At 45.0% G+C, this 27605-nt stretch overlaps 3 protein-coding genes across 8 annotated transcripts in view; 1 reads left to right on the top strand and 2 right to left on the bottom strand.

Moving 5' to 3' along the window:
• The window catches only part of ZZEF1 (zinc finger ZZ-type and EF-hand domain containing 1), a 60660-nt gene extending 55098 nt beyond the window's left edge, over positions 1 to 5562 (bottom strand). For all 3 annotated transcript variants that reach the window (XM_080411277.1, XM_080411278.1, XM_080411279.1), the window contains exons 1-2: positions 5068 to 5562; positions 274 to 418 (exon numbers count right to left, since the gene is read on the bottom strand). In XM_080411277.1, the coding sequence (XP_080267403.1) occupies positions 274 to 418; positions 5068 to 5430 (508 nt within the window). In that variant the 5' untranslated portion in view covers positions 5431 to 5562. The remainder of the gene's footprint in view (positions 1 to 273; positions 419 to 5067) is intronic.
• Positions 5562 to 13106, top strand: CYB5D2 (cytochrome b5 domain containing 2). 3 transcript variants are annotated; one of them, XR_013923703.1, is made up of 5 exons: positions 5562 to 6070; positions 6473 to 6613; positions 7091 to 7277; positions 9475 to 9876; positions 12779 to 13106. XR_013923703.1 is itself a non-coding variant. In XM_080365162.1 (4 exons), exons 1-4 carry the CDS (start codon positions 5821 to 5823, stop codon positions 9686 to 9688), a joined length of 792 nt encoding a protein of 263 aa, XP_080221288.1. In that variant the 5' UTR covers positions 5562 to 5820; the 3' UTR covers positions 9689 to 10457. The 3 variants fall into 3 exon arrangements, 2 of the variants coding, with proteins under 2 accessions (XP_080221288.1, XP_080221289.1); XM_080365162.1 differs by lacking the exon at positions 12779 to 13106 and having other exon boundaries at positions 9475 to 10457; XM_080365163.1 differs by lacking the exons at positions 6473 to 6613; positions 12779 to 13106 and having other exon boundaries at positions 9475 to 10457.
• Positions 12580 to 27605, bottom strand: part of ANKFY1 (ankyrin repeat and FYVE domain containing 1) — a 36505-nt gene continuing 21479 nt past the window's right edge. Inside the window, exons 13-26 of one of the 2 annotated variants that reach the window (XR_013923638.1) lie at positions 26842 to 26940; positions 25443 to 25596; positions 24335 to 24503; positions 22997 to 23115; positions 22501 to 22657; positions 21166 to 21366; positions 19955 to 20131; positions 19369 to 19516; positions 19017 to 19107; positions 18556 to 18680; positions 18185 to 18331; positions 17597 to 17687; positions 14192 to 16409; positions 12580 to 13374 (exon numbers count right to left, since the gene is read on the bottom strand). Coding sequence is in view for 1 of the 2 variants with exons in the window: in XM_080364753.1 (XP_080220879.1) it covers positions 16277 to 16409; positions 17597 to 17687; positions 18185 to 18331; positions 18556 to 18680; positions 19017 to 19107; positions 19369 to 19516; positions 19955 to 20131; positions 21166 to 21366; positions 22501 to 22657; positions 22997 to 23115; positions 24335 to 24503; positions 25443 to 25596; positions 26842 to 26940 (1811 nt within the window). In the remaining variant the exon portion in view is untranslated. Of the gene's footprint in view, positions 16410 to 17596; positions 17688 to 18184; positions 18332 to 18555; positions 18681 to 19016; positions 19108 to 19368; positions 19517 to 19954; positions 20132 to 21165; positions 21367 to 22500; positions 22658 to 22996; positions 23116 to 24334; positions 24504 to 25442; positions 25597 to 26841; positions 26941 to 27605 lie in introns of both variants that reach the window. The other variant, XM_080364753.1, reaches the window with a different exon arrangement.

Here is a 27605-nt window from a genome sequence, read left to right as displayed (position 1 = left end):
GCTAAACCAAACAAGGATAAGCAGCTCCACAGCTGCTCACACAGAGAAGAAAATATTGGGTTTTTATGAAAGTTAGTGAGCTGGATGCAATTATGGGAAATTTTTCATTTACAGCAACTTCACTTGTTTGATACTAGAGAAACAAGAACAACCCGAAGTATGGTTTTGATAAGATCAGGACAAGCAACACTATTAACACAATTTATTGAAGCAGCACCCCTTATAAAAAAGGCAAGACTTGGGAAACCATTTGTTTTGTCACTGTTCTCATACCTGGAACTAGCGAACAAGCTTGCAGTTGCCTGATCACATGGCTAAGCTCCCCTTGAAGATTAGCTCCACTAGAATTCTTGAGAGCCTCCAGCATGTTCTCCACATCTACGGTGCCATCTCCTTCAGCATCAAATTGTGCAAAAGCCTGAAAAGAAGCAAAAAAAAAAAAAAAAAAAAGAAAATTATTTCAAGCAGAAATTCAAGGTATTTCACAGAAACTACAGCAGTAAACATAACAGCATTAAATAAAAATCAGAAGAATCTGTTTTCCATAGTACTGAATTTGTAACAACAGGAAACAGCCTGGCTGGAAATCTGCAGTCTTTAGCAGGTTTTAAGGCATTTGCACTGCCTCCCTATAGAAGTCAACCATAGTTACGTTTAGGTGGAGCCAGCACATCATCTATACCAGTGAATCAGCAGTATCCATCCACCGGCAGCTGGAACTACGAAGAAGGTGCTCACAAAAGAACACTAAAAAGCTTTTCCATTAAAGGGTAGAATAGTCCTAAAAGCCATACCACCATCCATTACTCATTACTGCTGCATCTATCTCACACTGCACCCTCTCATATTCTTTCAGGTTTTAACTACTTCCTTTACTTACGGAAGTGTCCGTAGAACCAGATTTTTTAAAATGTGTATTTCCTTCCATACACTGTCCTCCTACACAAAACACCAGTTTAACACAGTTTTTCAAAGTATGTGTGAAAACAATGGGGTTAGACAAGACTTCCCCCTCCCCCTTATGGAAGGGAATAATTGCCAACTTTATTAACTTTGACCTTAACATAAATATTTAATATAAAAAGTTGTGTTGAGCACGTATAAAGAGTCACTCACACAGCTATGCATTTCACATCTTTGTACTAACAAAAGTACAAGATACTTTTATTCAGCTAAGCCTATCCAACAGAACCAAGCTCGTAAAGGTAATTTTTTTTAACTAGCCACTTCACAGAACTCACGATCCAGTGACACACTACTATTAAAAAAAACAGCTAGCTATATTTTCACAATCATATTTAATTTTGAATCAAGCTTCTGTTTAATTGAAAAAACAAACAAACAAACAAACAAAAAAAAAAAACAAAAAAACACACCAACCAAAAAAACCCAACCAAACGCAAACCCTGACCATACTCCAAAAAGAAATGTTGTATTTCAGGAGCACCCTTTTTTTTTTCCCCCCTAAATTGGGAATGCACTTACAAAATATATTTCTTTACAAGCAAGACTTCCCAGCCCTGAACTTGGTATTTCAGGTTCAGCTACATAGCCAAGTCAACTTGGCCTCTAAGAACAGATCACAAGCGTCTGACAGAGTCAAATCACGGCTGTTTGGGAGGAAGCTTACGCTTGAATCTCTTGGTTTGCTACCCGATTATCGAACTTGATGCACCATTAAAAGTACTATCCTAGAGAGAAATAATCTGAAATGATTAGATCGAAATAACCTGCCAATTAACCATGACATAATTACACCACTTAAATGAGAGCAAAGTCCTTAGAAGGCAACCGAATCAAAATGCTGTATTTTAGCTGACTGCAGCTCCAGCAGCACTTCTGCGGCACAGAGCTGAATTTTAGCTTAGCAGTTCTATAAACTCCTGTTAAACATACAGCTGAACACACGCTAACAATGATCACCTTTTAAAAAAATTATTCTTGGTAGCAAAGGCGAACGGTGCTGGGCACCCAGAAAGGACCTCAGCCAGTACAGACGGCTGAGGCTGGGCATCAGGTAGGTGCTGAAGCAAAAAACTAAGGCTTTTGCTGGAGGACAACACCACAGCGGGAATTAACTTTAACAAACGTTAACTCGGTTGCCAAAACAATTCGACATACAGTTTCGCACCACACCATTCCTGCCATTATGATAGAATCACAGAAACTGTTCAGGTTGGAAAAGACCTTTCAGATCATCGAGCCAACCGTTAAGCCAGGACTGCCGAGTCCACCACTAACCCATGTCCCAAAGCACCGCCTCCAGACATCTTTTAGATACCTCCCGGGATGGTGACTCAACCACTTCCCCGGGCAGCCTGTTCCAGTGCTTGACAACACTTCATGGGAAGCAATTTTTCCTAATTATGACTTTTTCTCCTTGTATTTAAAGTCAAACTGTGCAATTACTAAAACACGAGGTAAACAAGTGAGCAAGTTTGGTGATGTTACTAGTGAAAACAAACACCAAAGAAGATGACAAGGCTGGATCTGCCGATATCTACTTTAAACGAAATTTTTATACTTTCCTGTAGGGAGAGATTATGACATATGTGCTTTTCTTTGTATCTTAATGCAGTATTTTGTTATTTTATTTTTAAACTCTTCCTATGATCTCAGGAGACTGCGCCAACACTAGAACTCTACAATTATTTTTTGACTGTTCAGTATAACAAACTCTTTAACTGACACAAAGCATACACAAGTCCCACTGCTCAGACAAGCTGCTCTGTACAATGGGGATATAAGAAAAAAAAAAAGAAAAAAATCAGTATGCAAACCTGTGTCCAAGCTTTTGAGTTGTGTTCACACCTGAGACATGATACACATGCAGTAGCAGCTTTACCACAATCCAGCTGCATTGTGCTCCTAAATAAAAGCATGAAGTCCACACACTTCCTACTCGGTTCAACCCTGAACATAAAGAAATGTAAAAGAGACATCCTTCCTGGGAAAATTGATGGCTAAGACGATTGCTAGGAAACATGGCACACGGAAAAATCACCCCCTCATCTCACAGACAGCTCAGGAGTTGGACAGCATGACAGAACATCTGAAGTGTGACTTAGGAAAACTCTGTATGTCATCCTTCATCCTCGGCAGAGCTGCAGCGTTAATGTTTCAAGCAAAAGCCAGACACATTACATGACAGCTCTGAAGCACTACTAAATAAAAAAAAGGATTCAGAGGTTCACTTTACCTAGAAAAAAGATTTTGCACTTAAACAAGAGGTTCATTTTGCCTATAAAGCATTCAAGGTATTTGTTCACAAGTCCCACACTGAGAATAGAAAAATGGGCAGATCAACACTTAGTCTATGCCAGACAGGATTCTATAAACACTAAAGAGTGAAACCTATTGACCTGCCACCCACAAACTAACTTCTCATAGTGTAAAACACATCCTAAAATACTACAGTCCCTGGGCTGGTGCCAGTTACAAAAACAATGACATCAAGGTTTTCCTCTAACTCCCAACATACCAATTTTGCAGGACAGACTGGATATGATCACATATCCATACCATGATAAATCCTCTGACAAGTTTTTTCCTCATTCCCGAGAGCAGAAAAAAATAAATAACCAAACCCAAAACCACTACATTCTTCATGCAGAGGAGGATGCGCAATACAGACAATCCTCAAAATATTTCTGCAGCCTGTGAAGTTCAGTTGTTTGTATTAACAGAGCCCTGATGGGCTAATTCCACTCTCACCATTGTTACAAACGAAGTGTTCTTTAGTGCCTCTCTTAAAGGAACTGGAAATGGAGGCAGCATTTTAGCAAGCTACTTAAAACAGTCAGGTATCACCATACCTATCTATAGAACAAAATTAATCTCTTCACAGTTTCCAGTAGTCTCGTTAATATCTGGGCACTGATTTCGCAGGGCGTTATGTGTGATTTAACGCTTTACCAAGTTATTCTACTATTCAGGAGCAGGAGCGATACAAAGACAGGAGGAAGTCACTGGTGAGACTCAGGAACTGCATGCAGTGAGAGATTCAGATACTACCACTTTCTCAACCAGCATGAAATTCCCTGTAACAGGGTTTTCCACTGCATTTTAAATGCCAGCTAGCTAGAGAGCAAAGCTAAAGCTTAAGTGTTCTACATGTTAAATTCTCCACATGCCTTCCCACAGCAGAAAGGGCACTCACTCTCTTCTATTGCCAAAACCTTACCTGAAGACCTGTCTGTGGAGGGGGAACTGTGTTACGCTACTTGCTTACAAGTTTTCCAAAACTCTTGTTCACCTAAGTAATGGGATACCAACGAGCTGCTTGACAAGCTCACTGCCGATTTTGAAAAGCAACAATAATTAAAATTAAGTCTGGTAAACTTTGACTTGCGATGCCATTAAGAAGTATCTCAGAGGAATTACTGGTACAGAATTTCCTACCTGAGCTACCACCAGCTGCATTGGCAGTAACACCAGCAGAATATGGTTGTTAAATAACCCTTTTATTTAGAAGTGACTGCTGAGCTTGATCAACAAAACCAAGTATAAATTACCGATGGAAAAAAATATTTAAAAAAAAAGATCTGGAAGTTGCCAGCCACCTTTATCGGTAGCAGCAGCCCCTTTCTGAACCTGGCAGCAGAGCCCTCTGCCCTGGCCTCGCCCCGGCCACCAGGAGGGGGTGACCGGGCTCCCCACGGCCGCCTCGGTGGCCTCGCTACTGGGACCCCGCGCCACGGGCCCGGTGGCTGCGCGCCCACAGCGAGACCCCGGGGGAGCCCCCCCGGCTGAGGGAGCCCTGCCCCAGCGGCAGCCCGGGGGGTTTCACCACCCCCCGCCCTGCCCGGGCCGGCGGCTCCCCCGGGAGGGCGCCCCTTGTCCCGGTCCCCCGGCCCTGCGCTGCCCTCCCTGGGCCGGCAGCTCCCTCGGGAGGGCGCCCCTCGTCCCGCGGGGGGACCGGCCCCGCGCAGCCCCCCAGGTGCCCCTCGTCCCGGTCCCCCGGCCCCGCGCAGCCCCCCCCGGCGCCCCTTGTCCCGCGAGGGGACCGGCCCCCCGCAGCCCCCCCCGGGCCGGGCAGCGGCCTGGCCCCACCGGCCGCCCCCTCACCTCCTCGCTCTCGCCGCGGGAGCCGGCTGCCAGGCGGGAGACGCTCTCCAGCACCTCGCAGAACTGCTCCAGGCTGACGGCCTCGTCGCCGCGGCTGAGGCGCTCCTCCAGCCAGCGCACCAGCGTGCTGTGGTGCCGCGACACCAGCGACTCGGGCAGCGCCGCCTCCCGCAGCCGCGCCGTGGCTTCCCTCAGCCGGGCCTGGTCCAGCAGCACCTCGGCCGGCGGCAGCGGAGGCGCCGGGCTGGCGGCGGCGCCGGGCGGGAAGGGGGCGCCGGACTGAGGCGCCGCGGCCGCCCCCTCCATGCCCTCCTCGGCGCCCTCCTCCTCCTCCTCGCTGCTGTGGCTCGCCGCCGTCCCCATGGGCCCCCCGGAGGCGCCGACGCTGCGACCCGACGCTCGGAGAGCCGCTTCTCCTTCCCGCGGCTCCGCCCGGCCCGGCTTAGTCAGCAACTTCCCGGCCCGCCGCACCTGTCAGCCCGCAGCCGGCGGCGGCCGCGCCACACTGCCGCCAAGCGACGCCCGGCGCCGCAAAGGCCCGGCTCGCCCCGCCCCGCCCCGCCCCGGAAAGCCGCCGGCGCGGCCGCGCTGCGCGACACCCGCCGTAAAACAGAGCCGTGGGAAGGCTCATCACGCCTCTTTCCCACGGCACCGGCCACGCTGCCGTCAGCCACCGCCACGCTGCTGTGCGGCGAGGAAAGTGTCGTGAAAGGGGTCGGGCACGCGAGGCGCCCTGCAGGGTGGTGCGGCCCCATGTGGCGGGGTGCGGCGGCTGCGCTGCTGTGCCTGGGGGCCGCCTGCCTTCTGGGCCGCGGGTTCGATCCCCGTGCCTGGCTGCTGCCGCCGCCGCCCCGCGGTCGCCTGCTGAGCGTCGCCGAGCTGGCGCGGTACCGGGGCGCTGCGGGCGAACCCGGGCTCTACCTCGCCGTGCTGGGCCGCGTGTTCGACGTGGAACGCGGCCGCAGGCACTACGGCCCAGGCGGCGCCTACAGCGGCCTCGCAGGTAGCTCCGGCGGGGCGGGGGCTACCGCGGCCTGGGCCTGGCAGAGGCTCGGGGCAGCTGGCAGGGCCCTGTCGGAGATTCGGGAGGGGGGGTTGTCAGGGGCTCTGTGGGGGCTGGCAGGGCCCTGTCAGGGGTTCGGGGGGGTGGGGGCGCTGGTGGGGGTTGTCAGGGGCTCGGGGGGGCTCTGGCAGGGCCCTGTCAGAGATTCAGGGGGGGTTGTCAGGGGCTCTGTGGGGGCTGGGGGAGTTGTCAGGGGCTCGGGGGCGGCTGGCAGGGCCCTGTCAGGGGCTCGGGGGGGGGCTGGCAGGGCCTTGTCAGGGGGTCGGGGCAGTGGGGGGCTGGCAGGGCCTTGAGGGCGGCTGGCAGGGCTCTGGGGGGGCCTCACCACCTGCCTCCTCGCAGGGAGAGATGCCACCAGAGCATTTGCCACCGGTGACTTCACACCAGCAGGGCTGGTGGACGATGTCTCAGCGCTGTCGCCCGGCGAGATGCTCACCATCCAGAGCTGGCTGTCCTTCTACAGTGACAGCTACAACCCCGTGGGTAGGTGGGCCTGGCTGGGGTGAGACCCATCTGCCCACCTTGGAAGCAAAACTGGACGGTTCTCTTGCCCTGGGCCATCAGCTGCAGCTCTCTGTCCTGCTTTTCATCATTTCATCAGATGCGAGCACTGAAATGAGCCAGGCTCGGGGGACAGGAGGAGCAGCAGCACAGGGGAACGATTTTGGGGAAGAGGGTGCACGGTTGGGAAAGACTTCTGAGTTTTGCAGCTGAAAGTGGTGTTGACTTTCTGATCTTTAATGAGGCTGTGCCTAAGCTTGCCCTGCGTGGATTTATTAATATGTATAAATTGCTGTGTGATCCATTAATGGAAAGGATGTAAGCTCAGTTCAGTTTTAAAATTGGGCCATGGTGAGATCCCTTTTTGTCTTTAAATAATGATTTATTTTTTTACAAAGACGGAACTATTCCTTTTCCTTGACTGGAAACACTTCGGTCTTAACTGATCTTCTCTCCCAGGGAAGCTTGTGGGCAGATTCTATGATGAAGATGGGGCACCAACAGAAGCCTTAAGGCAGGCTGAGGCTGCGATAGAGGAGGCTCTCAAGTTCCAAGCAGAAAGTGAGCAGAGGAAGCAGCAGTTCCCACCCTGCAACTCTGAATGGAATTCTGCTAAGGGCAGCCGATTCTGGTGCTCCAGACAGAGGTAAACTGCCTTCCTGCCATCACACTTGGACCCTTTGAAGCAGAGCATTTCTGCCATTTTTTTGGATGTCTTGAACTTTGTCCTTGGCTCTCCTAACAGGAGTGGCGTAGAAAGATGTCCTGGCTCCTGCAGCCACCATACTCCGTTGTAGGTGAGGTCCACTGACTTCTCCACAGAAGGGTATAGGCTGGTCCTAATGTGCTGAGTGCTGGCAGGGCTGGAATATGCTGGGCAGGGTCCCTTCCCCTGTCCATGAATTTTCACAGAATCCTAGAATCATTTAGGTTGGAAAAGACCTTTAAATCGAGTCCAAACAATAACCCAGCACTGCTAATTCCACCAGTAAACCATGTCCCTAAGTGCCACATCTACACGTCTTTTAAATACCTCCAGGGATGATGACTTCCTCACTTCCCTGGGCTGCCTGTTCCAGTGCTTGACAACCCTTTCCGTGAAGAAAATTTTCCTAATATCCCATCTAAACCTCCCCTGGGGCTGTTTCCTCTTGTCCTACCAGTTGTTAGTTGGGAGAAGAGACCAACCCCCACCTCGCTACACCCTCCTCTCAGGTAGTTGTAGAGAGCGAGGTCTCCTCCAAGCCTCGTTTTCTCCAGGCTGACACCCCCAGTGCCCTCAGCTGTTCCTGGTCAGACTTGTGCTCCAGCCCCTTCCCCAGCTCCGTTGCCCATCTCTGGATGCGCTCCAACACCTCAGTGTCTGTCTTGGAGTGAGGGACCCAAAACTGAACATGGTATTTGAGGTGCGGGCTCACCAGTGCCAAGTACAGGGAGATGATCGCTGCCCTGGTCCTGTTGGCCACACTGTCTCAGATACCAGCCAGGATGCCTCCTTGGCTACCTGGGCATACTGCTGGCTCATTTTCAGCCTGCCATCAGCCAACACCCCCCCAACGGTGCTTTCTGTCAGGCAGAGCCAACCGGCAAGGAGCAGCAGTGCTGTTCTCTGCTGTGCCAGGCTGAGCCACTGCTGCTGTGTGGAGTCCCTAGATTTTCTCTGCCTGCCCAGCAACCACTGATAGCCACCACCCAGTCTGGAGTTGCACAGAGGTGTAGGCTGGGCTAGTGAAAACATTCTCCAGCATGAGGTAGCAAAGAGTTACTCTGCTCACTGACCTGGTGAGCGGGTAAAAGGAAACCAAAGTTTTATCCCAATCATTAATACTTCTAGGAATTTTATTTCTGGGGCAAAAATTCTTGTGTCACACTGGAATCCAAATCAGGTTTCAGAACTGCCACATGTGCACACAAGCCTGCTGTTCTCAGGGAAACAGGACAGAAACCTCACTAGGACCATCTGCTGCCTTCTCACCTATCGGGAATGCAATGCTTAGCTTGTGTTTTTCAGAGAGTTTCAGAGCCTGTCTCACAGGCTACTGCCACAACAGTTTTCACTTAAAACCACATAAAAATGAGGTTGAACATTGAATAGTCATTTCCTGCTTGGCCTATTTACTTGTATTCCTCTCTCAGTTTAGGGAGTATTTTGTTTGAAGGTGGGATCATTTCACAGACCACACCACAAAATGCTTAGGCTTCATTTCGTTTCGGTACAGCAGTAGCACTGCGTACCATGGGGGAATTGCTTCTATGTGTGAATGAGCTTGGTGCAGCCTTGGGACTGGGTGTTGCATGGCAGTCACTTGTGTAAAGAGTTTTACAGGCTTAAAAGAGGCTGTGGTTAGGGGAACGGGCAGGATTTGGCCCATAAGAGACACTATGAAGTAGCTGCAGAGGTACTTAGATTTTTTTTTTTTGCTTCTGCCCTAGTTCTCAAAATCACTGTGTTCAGTCAAGGCACAGAAGGTGGCATGTGGTCACCTGTGAGCAATTAGCTACCCCCAGAAAAGGCATTTTGCCATTAGACACGCTGTGTAACAGAAGGCTATGATTCCTTTTCCAGCAATAGAAACACGGTAAGCAGAAGTTGGTTGCTCTCGGAAGTGCGAAAGCATGTAGCAGCAGTGATGACACCAGCTTCAGGCCACAGGTGTCCAAAGCACAGCCAATAAGGAGGTCTCAGAAAGCTGTGTTGGCTATTGACAGCGAAGTCTACCTCAGTGGCGTATTGTTAGTTCTAACTCTCCAAGATTCTCTTGGGTTTTTTCTAACAGTTCTCTATTCACTAGAAGCATTTTCACGGGTTTGAATTGTAATTTATTTAAATTTTCCATTGTTAGTGGGGGAGTGAAGAGAGACTGGACTGGAGTCCCTCGGAAGCTGTACCAGCCTGGTTCACGGGGGAGTCACTGTGTGTGCGTGAGGACTACTGGTCCCCCGTGGGGCTGGCCGGCCTCCAGTGAGCATAGCGACCGCGGCGATCTGGATAACCCTCACCTGGAGGAATACGAGGGCTGCCATCCGCTGGCCGAGCAGTGTGTCCTGAAGGTGTGATTGACTCCAGGGGGGCAGAGTCCTGCAGCCAAACATCGCACTTTGAGGGGGCAGCTCCGGCTCTGTTCCATCTGTGCGAAGGCAGCAATTAACAATTCATGTTGCTCGTGACTCTCTTAATGTGCGGAGCTGGAGATGAAATGGAGGAAATACTTTAGCCAAGTTAGTGGCTAAAAAGCAGTAACAGGGTATGTACTTTATTCCTATGGTATGTTTACATCTGGCAACAAATTTTTAAGATGCACAGCCTGAATTATATTTAAAAACTGATTCATTGTGCAGTCAGGAAATTGATGCTTGCATGCGCAGTGGTGGGTGCAACGTATTGCGTTTTAAGGTAGTGAGGTAATGAGCACAAGAACTTCTGCAGCATCACTGACCTGTTTATGCACAGTCCTCCACTTGCTTGAACTATGTCTGCAGCTTTGTAATGCTGGTCATCCTTCCCACCTGGTTTTCTCCAAGGAGTTCAAAGGTAGCAGGGAGAAGCCTGAATTTCTCCAACAGTTAAGGTACGTAGCATCTAGGAACTTCTACAGCTTAGTTATACAAAAGCGTTATCAAATTCTTGGAATACAGAAGGCAAAGGTCACAGCTGTATTTCCTCATTTAGTGTTTGCATTAGATACTGTGCAAAGAAGATACTGGAAGCCACCTAATGAGGATTGTTGTTTTATATTAACCTCACCCTCCTGGTCCTGTGATTCACTACTTTCAAACTACTCAGAGCAAGAATTGGTAGTTTAACAAAAGCTATGTGGCAACGCGACTATCCCGCTGTCATCTGCCTCTTATTTCCGTTGTGGTATATGGCCTCCTCCCATCTGGTACCACATCCATCAGCCTGTAACCTTGAAGTCTGTGCATATTTTATCACATCTGGCAAATATGCAGGGCAAGTTATTACTGTTTCTGCGTGGGGCTGAAAAGGACAAGAGAATACCCGCAGAGAGCCTAGGTGCTATAAACCCAAGGCTGCAGGGAAGCAGCTGCTGGTTTTCGTTAGTTTCTGGTCTAGGTGGAGCCTCAAGAGAGACACCCAGATTACACAGAGCCCAGCAGCGACACAGTGCTGAACTGTGTTCAGTTCCTTAAGGCAGCTGCCACCTATTTATAAACAGCTGGAAGGCATTTATAAACAGTTAGTTTTGAGCTACTAGCACCTCTGAAGTCCCACAAACCTAAGGAATTAGTTAATAAGTATTAAGATTACAGGAGGCCTGGCAGCATTGCTTCAAAGTAGAGAATAATCACTTCATTGCAGTCACAGCAGGATGTACTACAGTGCTTTTCACTTACAATGTTTAAGACGAGGCTGTAGCTGACACTGATCATAGCTGTACACCCATTTAAACATGCATATGGTTATTGTAATACGTTTGGGGGGTTGTGGTGGGGAGGGTTTTTTAGTAAACCTAGTTTTGTTGTTTAGTTTTCTTTTCAACCAAAATCTTGAAGAGAAGTGAAGACACTTTCAGGCAGATGCATCAGCTCTTACCAGTCACAGCGAAGTCATATGTTTAGATGAGTGGCAGAACTGAAAAACCCAGCCCTGGACTCGTGCTGTCTTTGGGACCGGAGCAGGCTGCTCCTCTCACATGACAAACCTAAAGGTAAAGCAGTGTAAGATCCACAGGCAAGAGGTGCAAAGCCATCCTTCATTGTCTCCGCAACTCAGTGGGCATTCCAAGCATCACCGCATCACGTGCTGTCGGATGTGTCTTCTTGAACTGGCATTTAGAGGCCAAACCATCCCCTAAATTGATTGGCAAGTGTCTTTAAAGTAGCTTTTTAAAGCTGTTTAAAAGTTGCAGTAAATTCCAGGTAATTAAATACTATAAAAAGCAGTTTGTAAAGGCAAGTCAATGTCACAAGTTGGAGGCCTAGCGGAGGTGCATTAGCTATGTAACCTCTAAGGAAGTCTCATCTCGCTGTAATGCTTGCACACAGAGCACATTATGTTGAAATGCTGAGGGGATGCTTTTGATCTTAAAAGCTATATCATAAAAACCCCCAAAAAGCAGTACAACCCCATGCTGCAGCAAGGCAAGATGGGAATGTGGTGCTGTAACTTAAACTTGGTTCAAAACCAATTTCAGTTTAGTGTTTGGGAAACACCAAGATGGAGGAAAATTTTATCTTGCACAAGGAATAAGTCATCTATTAAAGCAAACAAGGAGACAACCTCACTGGCCTGAAGTGCTCCAGGATTATCTTGTTTCTACGCCAATTTAAAAGCTCAGCTAGATCCTCCCATAGTAAAAAGGGTGGGAAGAAAATAGTGATAGTTACACAGGGGTCAGGTCAACACAGACATCAGGTCAACACAGACTGTGCTCTAATAAAGCTCATCTGTACTTTAGTAAAGTTTTATTAATAAAAAGACTAACACATCACACTCTCACCAAGATGTTTTGGTTGGTTTTGTTATTGCACTGAAGCTTTCCTTTTCCTGAAGCCAAGCTGCAGCAGCTCTAGGCTTTTCCAGGAGGCTAAGCTGACCACCAGTATACAACTGGCCACACTTAGTATGTTGCTTTGAGTCAACTCGGCTCATTCCTTGAAACTGATCTAAGCCAAGAACTTATTTACTCCATGAACCAGCTCTGGCCTAGAGGAAGTTAGGATTGTTTCTTAAGAATGATTACTATAAAGGCATTCAGGATGACTATATGGTATAAACTAGAACACTAAACCTTGTCAGCCAAAAGAATGGTTGTAGCAGTTCCACAACATTAAAATGAATACCTGGAATCATTTTAGAACAGTTGTCAAGCCCAATTGAATGTTGCATCCCTAGTTTTCCTTGTGGCTTGTAAAGAATAGCTTGCAAAGGGGCAGCTGCCTCTACAGGAGAAGATACTTTAACAAGGTTTCCACCTCACAATGCATTATCTAGTTATGCATTTTATTACAAGTAGAATCATTACACAACAAAGTAATGCATATTGGAAAAATACATTTTTACAGTGACTCCAGACAAACATTGCAGATAAAATGCCATTGTTCTAAGACTTCCTTTTCTATTTCAGAGGGTATTGGAAGGTTCTGAGTTATTTCTGTCACTCATACAAGCTTTGATTTTTCTAGAAATGAGTTTGCTGCAGTACCCAACTCTGCCGGTTACAGGAAAAAGAGGACTCACCTATTAACATCTGATCTACAGAAAAAAAAAAAAAATCCAGCCTTGGCCTCCAATATTGTTACATGCTAATTTATAAGCACTACGTGAGAAATGAGAAGTTGTACAAGCCATTCATCTCCAGCACAGGAAGTCATTAAGGCATCTCTCAGCTTTTAGCCAGCAATTTGCTATGCTCTGTTAGTACCTTCAACACTTAACGTTCTCACTCCACTTAGTGGTGTGAAACAGTGACTACACCTTTTACAGAGACAAATTAAAACTGAAGCTAGTCCACATTTTGTGCTTGTGTAAGTGCTGGATGACTGCAATCAAGAGGAATCCAGGCTCAGAACAAAAAGCTACAAACCACCACAGACTTCCCACGTAGCCCTGTTGAAGCGCCTGAAGCCTGCTCTGACAGCATCACTTCCCAGGGACGGCCGATGGCTTTCCATTTACCCTGTTATTCAATGCTTGGCAGACTTGAGTCTCGAGTTAATAGATACCACTTAAAGACAGCAGGGGTAACAAGGGTTGGGGTTTTGGTCACAACTGTAGTATGCTACAAAGAAGAAGAGCAGTTTTTAATAGAGTTAGAAATGTGTTGACCACTAGTACATTACCAAGTGCCTCCATTTGTATTTGTACCCTGCAGTGGAGCATTGCCAGCAAAACTCCCCGCCCCACCCCCACCCCCCCAAATCTGAGGTCTGAGAGTTCAGACCGATACTAGACAGAGTGTATAAAGGACTGACCCCACCAGCTGTTTGGTGGGGTCAGCCTCTTCAGCTGAACTAGAAGAAAACTTGTGTTTTGGTTTGAGTTGTGAGCTTCTCCCCTTTAACTCTGGCAGAAAGCTATTTAGAGTTGGCTGGAAGGAAACTATCTCAAAGGCACTTTAAAATGATCAAATTCATTGAATTTAGTTGCTTTAAATTTAATGAACACTTCAGGCTATACATTTGTTTATCGACAACCTTAACTTTCCTTTTCAGACTTCAGTAAGAAAGCTGGTACAATATTGGCTGTAAACAGCAAATGAGGAGCGTTACACATTGTTTCACACATCCTTCCCAGAGTTTCAGGCAGTTAATTAATATTCTGTGTTAAAAACAGCAACTAGCCAGCCTTAAACCTGCCATCCCAGTTAGGCTGAATTTTCACAAGATCTACATTTTTCATTATTTAAAAGCTTGCTTACTCTGTTAAAGCTGAGCTCCCTGTTCCCCTGCCCCTTCCAGAGAAGTCACTGAAAATGTTTAAACACTTCAGCAATTACATGTTGTGCAGTTTTCCACTTAAGTTGAAGTCCACAGGCTGTGGCCTTGGAAGAACACTCCTCTGCTGCTATCTTTTGGTATTCTGAGCACACAACTTACCCCTCCACATCACCACAGCTCCAAACAAAGGAAGTCAACATGTTATCACGGGATACACTACAGCCAAGACTTCTTTTCACCAAATGCACTTCTCCATCGCTATCTTTCACTGCTAGATACTTGCAGCCAGTGATATTCTGAAATATCAGAAAGCAAGAGACTAGAAGTACAATGTTTTTCATCTATTCCACTCAAAAATCCAAACTGTAGCTTGCAGTTAAATGCTCAGACATCATTGTTCTCCACTTCCCTCACCTAGAATATTATGCCAGAGATACAACCATTTATATTAGTAACTGTTAGAGACCAGTTGTGTTACCCAGGGCATTCTGTTGGAATGTGACAGCAACAGACATTAAACAGTGAGGCAAATTTGTATTGTTGTCCATTACTCTTCTCTAGTGTTAACAAGGGTGAGATTCCAGTTGTAACATAGTCATATTGGAAAATCAAAAGTGCAGATCAAGTGAGACTTGATGTGAAATTCAACGTGCAAATGTCAGCAATTATACCCTCTCCTATCCTTTTTTGTACAAGTGTGAGGAAAAACCCCAAGCCAGTCTCCCACAAAAGCAGCAGTCTGGTTTACCATCTCACCTTCTAAGACCGACAAGTCACTATTCTTCACAGGGCTGTGCACCACCAACTCGCCCACGTTGTACACTGGAGATAACAGTCATTAAATAAACACACACCAGTTCACAGAGTAGAGATGAGGAACGCCGAGTTGAGTCTAAACTAGGTTCATCTCTTGGGATGAAAACAGCCTTGATATAGCATGTAGCTTTGCTTAAGCACACGTACTTTCTGACTGAAGCCTTTGCCCACCAAATCATAACCTTGTCTATCAAAGTACTTTCCTGTTTACCTAGACAATGTGGTGATGGATTGTTACAGATTCAGCATGTTTAAGAGAGCATGATCAGCCTAGATTAAAACACTGCAGCTTAATTCAAATGTCTGGCACTGCACCACCAGGTCGGAATCCTTCCTTCAAGCCAGAGGCCAACTGTTAACAGGAAGCCTCCAAATGCACTCCCACTCACCAGCAATCCTGCTGAAAATGGAATTTAATGTCTAGAGGTGCAGCACATCCTACACTGGTAGGGTTACTGACTGTCCCACAGCCGTTCACCAGGGTCTTTAAACCAAAGGAAAGTGCTACTCTCCCTCATGGGATTCATAATGCACATCAGCATTTATTGCTGTATTCCAAGTTACAACTACTTAACCAGTTCTAGTGTTTCTCCATTTAGCATATGGTCAGGCCTTTCAGCGCACTTACGTTCATTTATACAAGTTACCAGAATTAGAAGGACAAGCAACATAAATACGAAAGTGCAACAAAGTAGACCTTGACAGTTCTAACGGATATGAGCAAGAGTATTTACTGGCTAAACAATCTTGCGCTTCTCTTGAACATGCTAAAGCTCATGAGACATTTACCGAGGAGGTATTCGGATGTGGATCTGCAATTCTGACTGCTTTGCATCAGATGTTTGTTGTAAAGCTTTCTGTTGTAAGGCCACAATTCTTGAGCTATACTGAACAACTACTCCCATTTTTCAAGAGTTTAAGCGAACAGTGGTTGCCACAGCTCAGCCTAGCTTCTCAAGAAGTCTTCTCTGGAGAAAGGGAACATTTATCCTTTAAGACAAAGCAAAGAAAGATACCTGGTTACCCTGAAACTTAATGCCATCTCTACTAAGCAGCCTGAAAGCCACAGGACTGAATAGAGTTGCTCAGTACAAAGCACCATGTCAAGGACAGACCTGTTTCATGTCGATTCGAACACCAGCCTAACAATTTTAGCTTCCATACCCCACTGCAACTAGAAGAGGGTCTAAATTCTTTTATCACTTGGTTTTCAACGATCCACTCGAATTCCTAGTGAAGTCTATCACAGCCCAATACATTTACAGTCGTACAAAGTCATTTATACCGGAATATATCATAACAGGGTCCTTAATTAGTTCAGTCTATTGCAGAAGACACGTATAGGCCTCCTCTTCCCTATCCAGAGGGCTTGTAAGCAGAGCTGCTGTCAGGAGCGCTGACTGGGAATCCCTTTACTTCCACAGCATACTAGGAGACTCCTCCCAGAGTCAGGACATCAAAGCAGATGTTGCAAACTCGAACTGGCTTGTTCAGATCAAATTTTATGATGGGGATCTCCTTTGTTGAGCACTTATGGCAGAGCAGGCGTCCACAGTGTCGGCTGTTGACAGAAGAGGGGTGGGAAAAAGTTAATTCACTCATAGTGAACACTTGGGGTTTACTGTTTGATATTCTTTATCAACGACAGTATTACTATAAAGGGTACAGTAGCAGTTGAAATGCCACATTTTTCTTGTATCTTCTTACACATCTCATGTAATAATTTAATACTAACACCAAACGCACACACTGCTTCTATACTAGTCAGTCACCTAATATGACTTCAACCAACACGCGTAGTTTCTCTGGAATACTGGGATAAGAGAAAAACCTTAGCCTAACATCCATCTAACCCAGCTTGTTTTCTACAAGTTCAGACTAGTTAAGAAAAGGCAACTCATACCAGCACCTTCAGTCATTTTCACTTTACAAACAGCACCCCTAACCTAAGCTGGCAGTGGCTGCCTAAATCTGTCACCTGTTTTAGAACGGGTCAGCCCCATCACTGTGGCAGCGTGCTTTCCCCTCCCCCCTTTTCAGCTTAAGCAATAACCACCAGTGGCAGCAGGTCACTGCATCCGGCTTAAGGTGGACTCTGGGGAGACAGATAACACCACAATAGCTACGGGCTACAGACCTTGCTCAACAGCTGAGGGCTAGTTGAGCATGTACCAGCCGAGATCCAGCTGGTATGCAAATATGACTGAGTCAATAGTCTTACTCCATAAAGAGTGGTCAGCCCAGGGCTGTGGAGCAACCCTGCATGGCAGCAGGCTGCATGCCAACACCTCCCCTCGCGCAGGGATGCCTCTCAAGGTTACTCCTTGAGGTTGAGAGAAGGCTTGTCGCATCAGATGCTAGGTAAGTGAACTGGGAATAAGCACGCTGAACATCTGAAAAGCCATATAAAGGCCTGACTCTGCCTAGATAATCCTTTAGACATAAACCACTGACTAAGTCTGGATCCCGCCACACCTAAACCCCTTCTCAGAAAGGAGTCTAGAACAATCCATATCTGCTGTTTTGCTACAGGAACTTTGACGTGATTTCAAGTGCACAAACTCCTTAAGATATGATTTTAGTCAGACCACAAGCTACTGATCTAGGATAGGGTGGAATGTTTCAGCTAGATTAGTTATACCCCTACATTAACACAGAGGTTTCCTAAACCACCAGAAGGAACAAGCCTAGCCACGTTTGGAAGAGGAATCTGTTTCCTCATAAGTGCAGCAAGCTGTATCACGTTACCAGTGATGCTTTCTTGTCGTGACTCCAAATTTGGCAGTGCATTCATAGCAGTTGGAGCCATCACACCAGGGAGGTTCTTTTGTCAACATATCTGTTAAAGGCAAAATGTAAAGGCAAAATGGGCTCAGACACTCGAGTACACTGTAACATTAAGGAGGCTTTTTCCAGTTTTATGCTGCATTCGGTATTAACTAGCTACTCTGGCAGTAGCTGCACTCTTGTTTGTAGGCAATGTAATGTTGATGAAAGCCACTACACATTACCCACAGCAACTATACACCACAAGTTCAACAGCAGTATCTAGGTTTCAAGACTGTATTGGACTACAATACCAGCCCGGAGTCTCCGCAAATATTACTTTTTCTAGAAGGATAGGCAAGTTTGACAGGTCTTCGCTGGGCAACTTTTCAGTTGCTCATAAAAAAATTAGTATTTCTACCCACCCATTTAAAGCTGTGGAATATTCAGAAGTTCAGCCCCTCTGGAATTACTGTGAACAGAGTCAGATCTCCAGAGTTCCTTTCTCCACCAAAGTACCTCAACACACGAGCAAAAAACCACTTTCCAAATGTAGCAAGTAGTGCTTACCCAGCAGTCTAAAGAGAAGCTGTTTTGTAGCAACTTGATAGTTGAAGATATTGACTCCTTGATTATTGTTAACTCCGAGACGAGCCCCAGCTCTCACTATTGCACGACACAAGTTAGCATTTCCCTTCATGTAAGCCAACAGGAGTACTGAAAAATAAGAGCCAGACACTTGCCTGCTAACAGAGTGGTAGGTCTGTATTATAATTACACTCAGTCCAGAGCAAGATCTTTAGTCCTTTTAAGTTTCCACGTAATGTTTGCATCTTACTGTATTTAGCATGCTACTGCCAATTATTCCAGCTTAAAGTGTGACATACCATTAATACAACGTGAGGCACTTTCAAGTTTAATAGTGGTTGAATCTCACCTACCTGTGTTTCCTTCAGCATCGGGTTTGTCTAGAGGGTATTCTGGCATACACTCCAAGAAGAGGTCACAGATGGCTGCTGCATTATCTTTCCCATACTGTCCCAAAATATGCATCGGTGACTGGCCTCTGGGGAGAAGAATTTGTTACTCTGATCAAAGTCTGCTTGCTACTACAGTTACTCATCCAACTCTCCTTGTTTTCAAGCCTGGTTCTGACATAAGACAATGCTACACCTAACTCACTCAGCACATCACACACAGCTGCCTACTTTTACTTCCTTTTCTTGGTGTATAAGATTTCCACACAATTTAAACACAGCATGCTCTGCACACTTCACTGCAGATTTAGTGCAGAAATGCTACAATCCAAGGCAAATCTTTGGGTTTTTTTAATCTAGTCATACCAGCACATACTTTAAAATAGAATGTGGTTCTTTTAGTCTGTTAAGACTATACCAATTACCTAATATTAAAGGCTTCTGCATCTACATTGCACTCTGTGAGGAGGACTCGGATATTGTTTAGACGGCCATGCATCACTGCCAGATGAAGAGCTGAAAAGTAAGAGAAGCTTCAAGAATTTGAAGTAGTTAATGTCAGCAGTAGTTACAGCCCAATAAAATTAAGCACTCCCATTCTACTTCCCCCACCCTCCCTCTCAAAGTCCTTCCACAACCTCCCATTTCCTGGGCTTTCATTCTTTATCACCTTTGAAGAGTGAGCCCAGTCAGTGGGCTACCTCCTATCATGGAGAATATAACAGTAACAGACCTACTGAAGCATTTGCATTTACTCATGTAACTTTGTAAGTTTACCATTATTTCCATTTTCATCTACAGCTGCGAAGTCTACTCCGTTCTCCAGAAGGACTGAACAAATTGTGGGCAGATCTTGCTGGGCTGCTAAGTGCAGAGCAGTCTGACGATGCTTAGTCAGTTCATTCACCTGGGCACCTGCAAGCAGCTGTCAAGACGCAAGAAGGACTATGTTCAAAGATATTTTCAGGGGTATTAGCCAACAGTTTACTTCTGTGAATGAAGCACACAAGACTCCACTGTACAGAGATACTTGTAGGCCTCCAGCATATATAAAATGCTATCATTACTGAGCTGGTGCAACTTCTGTTCACGGTCAAGTCTGCAGGAAGAGCAAGGTAAAGTTCTTCCCTTAAAACGAGCCACACTATTTAGCGATTGCTGCAAATCAAACATGCTCATATAAAGGTTACTGATGCAGCACACCTAGCAGTACAAGCTAAGGGAACTTGATATGCAAGTCTTGAGTTTTGCTTCAGAAAAAAGTGGTGTCACCTTCAGCCAACTCTTCCAGTCTACAGGCTACGTGCATCAAGTTAGAATATGCATTTTTGATTAGAGGAAAAAATGACTCTCCAGTACATACCAGATTACGCACAATGATCTCTGAGCCAGCTTGTACAGCCAGGTGGAGAGGTGTTAGTTTGGAGGCATCCTGGACCCGAGAGTTTACGTTAGCCTGTACACTTATCAGGAACAGCACGCTCTCAATGTCCGAGTTCTGAACAGCTACATGTAGGAAGTTCCGACCTTTATTATCAACCTGTTGCAGAAAAGGCACATGAAATGAAATCCATTATTTCTGTAGTACAACGAATTGTTACGTGGTAGGACATATTTTCACTAAGAGATACTTGCTCCCTCTACTTGTTGCTTTCACTGCTTGATATTAGAGACTTGATAGATATAACTTCTCAGTTCAGTTACTTGATGGTTATCAGCTGCAATTGCTCACTCCAATCTGCTTCAGATAACTTTATTTCTACTTCACAACCATGTCATTTCTTGACCATGCACTGGAGAGAATTGTGACAGACAGAAGGTTAACAGCTCTTGTACTTCAGCACTGAGCAGCAGTTAATGATAAACTCAGTTAAACGAAACAAACTTGAGTCAATCTGGCAGTTAACACCAGAGAAGCAACATGTGGTCCCAGCACACTGATGTAAAGTGTCTTCATTTTTTGGCTTGGTATCAAATGTGTATTGTTTTTCATCTTTGCCTTGAAGCTGATGTTAAAGCACAAATACAGCCAGTTCTAAATGTAACAACATTTTAGATACAAGAGCTCACTAAGCACTCAAATACTTTATTAGTAATTAAACTTACAAAGGGTAGGAAGAAAGTCCTGAACAGCTGCCTGAGTATCACACCAGAAGCCTGAAGATATGGTGGAGGCTTTTATAGTTCAGTAGTGCAGCAAAACATCTATTATTCAGTTATTTTAGGTCAGGGTTTCTGTTTTAGATAGCTTTAGGAGAGGTCAGTAATAGATTATTTTTGTACTAGTCCAGCACAAGACAGAAGTTTCTCCTTGCATACAAATACACCTGTTTCTCAGTTCGGTACTGAAGAGATGGGGTTTAATGAGGTGATACCCCTTCATGTTCTTACTCACACAATACCATGTACACATCTACAGTTTCCTAATAAATCCTGCTACAGAAGATCAGTTTCTAGTGAATGTCATTGCATTTAAAGCCACAAAAGGATAAAGCAGAATTTGCTCGTGGAACACCTGTTACTACAAACTTCTGCAGCAAGATAACCAGCATGCTTTGAGTACTTCCAGCTTACCTGCTCAGCAGCTCCTGGCTCCCTCTTCAAAATTGCTTCAGCTGCTTTGTTATTTTTATACGTCATGGCACATGCAAAGGGAGTCATTCCTTGCCTGTCACGTACATTTAGCTTAATATCTGGATGTGAAATCATAAGCTGAATGATAACGTTATGTTGGTTGCTAATGGCAACATGGATTGGAGTTCTTCCTTCAGCATCCTAGAAAGAAACCAGGAAGTTAGATGAATATTAACACAAAATCCTTCCCTAATTCTGAAGGGTAAGGGTCGAGGAAACTTAGTTTAGTTCTGTGACGTGCCCAGCTGCCTTCAGCTGGGACATCAAACAGTTGCAGTGGGAGCTCAAATCCACAGTGTAAGTAAAGCAAATTGGTATTTGTTTCTCCAAATAGGTTGACCTCAATCCTGTGCTATACAGGCATCTAAGTCACTCAGAATAACATTTCCCATGAAGTCAGACATTTTGGGGGCAGAGATGAGCATTCAAACCGAAGTCTAGCAAATTCAAGTTAGGCGTTTAATCACTTGTCTGTACTGAGCTGCAGTTTACAACCATGGCTGCTCCGTGACTGTTCTGTCATTCATTTTTATATCATTTTTTCAATAGCATCCATAAGGACCTAGAAGTGTTATGCAGTCATTTTTGTTGCTATTTGTCAAGCTTCTGTTTAAGGATTACTGTGTAGTGAAACATCAAGTTACTCATACTCACATCACCTCAGTTTACTCAGTAACTGAGGGCACTTCCCAAACATACTAACAAAGCAGAGTATTTTGAGTTTTACGTGATACTTGATCTAATGATTAGCTGCAACAAAATCCAGCCCTGCTCCTGCCTTGGATTCACACTAGGGACAGAAGAGTTGAATTCCAATCATTACATCAGAAAACTAACCCTGCAAGAAGTTTCCTTCTGTCATTATTTTCCTTCAGCGTAGCTTTTCAAATTAACCCATCACATGGGCAGAGAAGCACTAGATCTGGTAACAAGGGATAGGAAAGAAAGTAGAGCCACAGCCAGTCATCACACCAGGGCAGCTGTAACAGAAGGATGTAGTCACAGCATGGGAACAGGCTGCCCAGAGCTGCTGTGGAGTCTTCGTCTCTGGAGACATTCAAAACCCACCTGAACACTGTTCTGCACAGCCTGCTCTACGTGAACCTGCTTTAGCAGAGGGATGGACTAGGTTATCTCCAGAGGTCCCTTCCAACCCTGACCATTCGGTGAATTTTTTCCTATCAAGCAGGATACTCAGCTGAAAGGAAAGTTTGTTTGCACTACATCAGAGGCAAAGAATCAACTCTGAAGAAATTGCACAGCTTCTCAACATACCTGAGCATTGACATTGGCACCAAACTCCAAAAGGCACTGAATCACCTCTTCTAGTCCCCAGCAGGCTGCCAAGTGTAGAGGTGTCTGTCCGTCATGAGCTTCCTCTTCTCCTTCTCCATTTGGGCCTGGCTTTCTGGGACTATTCACATCACAACCACTAAAACCAACACAATACAGTCAATTACATTTCATCTAGATGTAAACTTTTTAAACTGTTGCATACAAGAGTCAGAAAAAGAGCTGATCCAGCAACTGCTGACATTCTACAAAAGTACAAGTTCCTGGTTTTAATTTGACACGTCATCAAAAACATGATGCTAACAAGGCTAACAGAACATGCCTTAGGATTAGTCAGACGTCCCTAAGTGCCATCCACCCACCAAAAGTCTAGTGAAGCACATACCTGTTACTGGCTCAAAATGGCATTAAATTAATTTATGCCAGGAAAATATGTACATGCACATTAGAAGGGTTGTATTTTAAAAGGGGGTCTGACCTGCGAATAAGAAAGCATGCTATCTGTTCACTGTTTTCATCAATAGCTCTATGAAGAAGAGTTTGTAAGCAGCCACTTGGTCCTGACCCCCAACAGGTTGAATCACAGCCATGCCTAACCTGGAAGGAGAAGCACAATGAGGCAGTGAAGGTTTTTTGTCTCCAGCAGGCTCCTACTACTTTATGTAGTCCTTGACTAATGCTTCCAAAACATTATTCATTAGAGAAAGAATTTCTGATAGTTTATCTATTCTTGTGACAGTCCCTGAATTTCAGGAAGCTATTTTAATGTCTTCTGGACCAAGAAAGAAAAAAAATATGGGGTTTTTGTCTACTACATAATATTCAATTATGTAGCGTTTACTAACAATTCAGATATTCACCCATATACTCTGACAGACAAGTCTTAAACCAGTTTGGCTAAGAGTTACCTATCTTACTTTCAGCAACGACAAGCACCTACAGCAAGTCAAACAGCATCAGCAGACACTGCCTTGCAAGGTCTGGCCCGTTTCCTTGCTTTCCTATACATTCAGCTAAACAGAGACAGTTTTTTCAGGAACTGCATTCCTGATATTTGTATTTTTCCACTACAGAAGTCCTTCCTCAAGGAGCGGCACTTCAGACTAAAGCTCCACAAACTATTTCCACGGTCTATACACAAGTAGTTTCAGTGTTGACTCTGTAAAGATTCTTATTAGATACCAGCACAGTCAGTCAAGTATTTAGTTACAAGCTTTATTTCTCAGGTCATCAGCACAGCTTCTAAATAGTTGTCTCTAGCAGACAGTAACTGGATAGAGACAAAGCTTTCAGTAACTTCCTTATGAAGGAGATATAAGGACATCTACTTGCATCTCTGAAGTAGTCTACTGGATCACCTATGCCTGCACACCAGTAACCTTTAAAGTAAATGTAAGTCTTAAAAATTCTATCAAGACAACCGATATAAAGATGCAACAAAACCCAGACATACTCCAAAGTATACACATGGGTGTTCAGTTTTACTCCAGAAGCTGATCATTATACAAGTTTGGTATGCTAAAGACTAACGTTTTTAGTAGATCCTTACTCCTTCCAGGATCAGGAATCCAGATAGCATATTCTACACTTTTATTACAGTGGCTGCAAGATATTTGGCTGTGCAGACTACAGTGTGCATAAGAGTTCCCAAGAAAAAGGAACTTCTGGTGAAAAAAAAAAAAACCTCTAGAAGTTAGACAGTGATATAGGGCTACACTGTTCTTTTCATGCACTGAGCTTGTTTTTGCTGGTGAGCCCTTTGTTGCTAGCAAGATGCACAAACCTGAAACTAAATTGAGTCAATTGACGGTCTTACCAGAGTTGATGCAATATCTTCCAGGTTATTTTCTAAGGCAAGCCATAAAGGAGGATTTCCTTTCTCATCTGGCACAGACATGTCTGCTCCCCTGGTACAAATGGCATCAACGACAAGAGGGAGCTGGTTTTTTATCGCTAGCTGTAAGGCAGTCTCTCCATCCTGTGTTCTGCAATAAGTAGTTTGAAGTGAGTTACTACTGTATTATAAAATTAGGCCTCATATTACAGTAATTTACTGGTAAAGCCAAGAATTATCTCCTTATACAACACAGCAGTGTACTTCTGCTGTGGTAAGACCATGTGTTTCTACAGCCAAGCACACATGTTCGTTTTTGATCACAGCTATGTAGCTGACCCTTCTTTCACCACCCCACCGCCCTTAAGGAGCAAGTGATTGATTTCTGAAGTTTGAAAAGCACATTAGTATTCCTAGCTCAGAGACACTACCATTTCCTTAAGCGCAGCTGTTATTTGAACGGAGTTCCTTCAGAGCAAGCCTACTGCCACAGAATCAAAGAGCTTTGTCTGCACTGTGGTAACACTTCAAGCACAGTCAAAAACACAAACTATTAAAAACCTAAAGTTAGAACAGCAGTACTAGGCAGTTTGTACCCATGACATTGATTACAGCATAGACTGCCAAATTTCAAAGACAGCCTGTCAGTCACGTAAGCAGATAAATGTAAGTCAAATATCAATTTGTCTATGAGACAGGCAGGAGGCAAGTTCTATCGCAACCCTGTTGCTGGAGCTAAATCTGATTAGTTTCGATGGCAAAAAACACGCAGCTCCAACAAGCCCACAAACAGATGAGATTGCAGAAGTTTACTACCATGTCCCTAGGACTTACTTGTCTGTTCCACCTAGAATTAAGTGGCACCTCCCTCTGCAGCCTCAAGAGGAGGTACTGACCAATGGGGCTATATATAGGTCCAAGTTCACATATATAATCCTTCAGCCATAACTAGTGCCATAAAAAAAGCAAATGCATAACAATGCACAAATCATTGTTTGAAACCAGCTTCAAGCTGCTATATCATAAGGCAGTCATCACCACCTGCTCCTACATACATATCCATGGAGTAGTGTATCAGTTCAGATCTTACCTGACATTTATGTCTGCCTGATGTTCCAGCAAAAAGAGTGCACTCTTACTGTCTTGCCTCTGTATTGCCATATGGAGCAGAGTCTGTCCGTCTGACATTGTGTCATTTATGGACGCCCCAGATCCAAGCAGTTGAGCTGCTATTGTGTGCATGCCTAAAGAGTTAAAGCTCATTAGTGTTTACCTTCAGTTCTGTAAGGCAGACACTGAAGACTAACAAATAAACCTTCAAGCTGTTTTCAGTAATTAGTCAGATGCACCAAATCGGTGCTGGAGCCCAAGATTTACATACCTGAGCTAAACCAACTCATGACTTTACCCAGCCTGAATATTCATTTACAGACTTACTGAATATGGATTACTGAGTCCTTCTGTCTTGCTTGAAGACACAAGATACGGTCTGGTATACAGCAGAGCTTTCCTATTAGTTCTGCCAACCTAATGTAGTACAGTCCTGCTTAAACCATACCTAGCTTAATCCTTCATATCACTGCAGACTTCTGTCCCAACATACATATTAACTTTGGTATTACATTCATAAACTATTCCCTTGAATATTGCTGTATTAGATGTTTAGGTTAGTTCCTCCTGTCTCAGGGCCAGATAAAAGCAATGGTTGAGAGAAAGCTGTATTTTACTTGCCTTTCATTGGAAAGGGAAGTGAAAAGCCTGGACAGTAAAGGTGTTTGTTACATATGGATGACATCTAGCACTCCTGTACAGAGTAACATCACTAAGCATCCTGCCACATCTGAAGTCCAGAGTATGATTAGTCATCTCCCATACAGCTGCTGCTGCCAGTTCAGCAGGACCACACTTAAACTGATCCAGTAGTGACCACACCACCTCTTCCTTTTGACAATGTCCTGACACTGCTGAAATGTCACTTGGCTGTAGCCAGAAGTATCTTTTCCCCAAACCACTCCTCCGCATTTCAGATAATGAAGCATCTCAATCAGTATTTTGACTACCATTCCCCTTGGTGAGCTACTTTTAAGTAGCTCTTTTCCCTTTGTAAAGGTCAGCATTATTGTATTAAACTGCACCTAGAACAAAGTTAACCACTAAGACACAATACAGTGATCTGATATTAAAACTACGAAGGAGCTCACAGTGGAACAATTCCACAGAACTGGAGTACAGTCACGGGCAAGAGGCTCCAGGTTACCTGCTGGTCAACAAGGGAAGCTGAAGGGCTAGAAAACTATTGCTAAGTCAGATGTGAATGTTCAGTTTTAGAACCTGAAAAATCATCTAAAGCTCTCCTTGACAGCTTCTCATTAGCAGTGCAAGCCAGGACATGAACACACATCTGCTGTTTTGTCTTAAGATACTTTTTTTTAGTTCACAACAAAAAAAGATGAGAATTACAAAGATAGGGAAGCTACGAAAGCACATACCTGTCCAAAGAGCCAATCCCAGCACAGTCTGATCTCTCGAGTCCTTTAGACTAAAGTCAGGAATAATTTGCAAGTTGTTGGTAGCATGAAGAGCATTAGCTACAAAAAAAAGCATAAAAGCAATTAGAACATTCTTGTGCTCAACCTGCAGTTGCACACTGAAAGCTCCATGAAGTAGCAATGTCACATTTTGAAGTAGGCTGTTCCTTCAGTCAGCTTGAAAGGTCTGCAGAAGACACACCCCAGATGTGATACTGCTTAAGATTCAGGTAGTATTACCACTACTGCCTAATCTTAATACTTACACTACAAAACATTCAACTTTTTAGCCAAGAGGCTTAACATGCCCCATTTCCACCTCCATTTTCAAACAGGGTAGCCTATACAAAGCTCTGAGAATGAAGAGCGGAGGCTGTGCTGCAAGGTAGATGGCAGCATTCCTCCTCCTCAGCTCCCCGGCATGAAGAATGTTCTCCCCAGTTCACCTATGCCCTTCTAAATCCCACTTACGACAGGAGACAAAACAGGCCTTGCTTCAGCTGTCAAACTCCGTTCCTGATGCTAGAAAGGAGAAGCTGAACTAGTAGCATAGAATAAACTGTCATCTGTTAGTATTTCAGTACTCAAGTCTCTACTGTAACACTAGTATTACTCTGTACAAAGTCCTCTTACTGAAAGAGTTGTGGGAGGCAGAAGCCTCACCACAGGAAAATGCCTTTACCGGTATTTGATTCCAGCATTTACCTGAACTAAATGCTTTGACA

Source organism: Falco punctatus, assembly GCF_963210335.1.
Source record: "Falco punctatus genome assembly, chromosome: 1".
NCBI classification, from domain to species: Eukaryota; Metazoa; Chordata; class Aves; order Falconiformes; family Falconidae; genus Falco; species Falco punctatus.
The sequence above is the reverse complement of the archived record's forward strand: the minus strand, read 5'-3'. Positions and strand labels throughout refer to the sequence as shown.

Coding starts and splice junctions, on each gene's coding strand:
- CYB5D2 (XM_080365162.1), top strand. CDS start 5,821: ATGTGGCGGGGTGCGGCGGCTGCGCTGCTGTGCCTGGGGGCCGCCTGC. Junction 6,071..6,472: donor CGCCTACAGCGGCCTCGCAG/GTAGCTCCGGCG, acceptor GCCTCCTCGCAG/GGAGAGATGCCACCAGAGCA. Junction 7,278..9,474: donor TTCTGGTGCTCCAGACAGAG/GTAAACTGCCTT, acceptor TTCCATTGTTAG/TGGGGGAGTGAAGAGAGACT.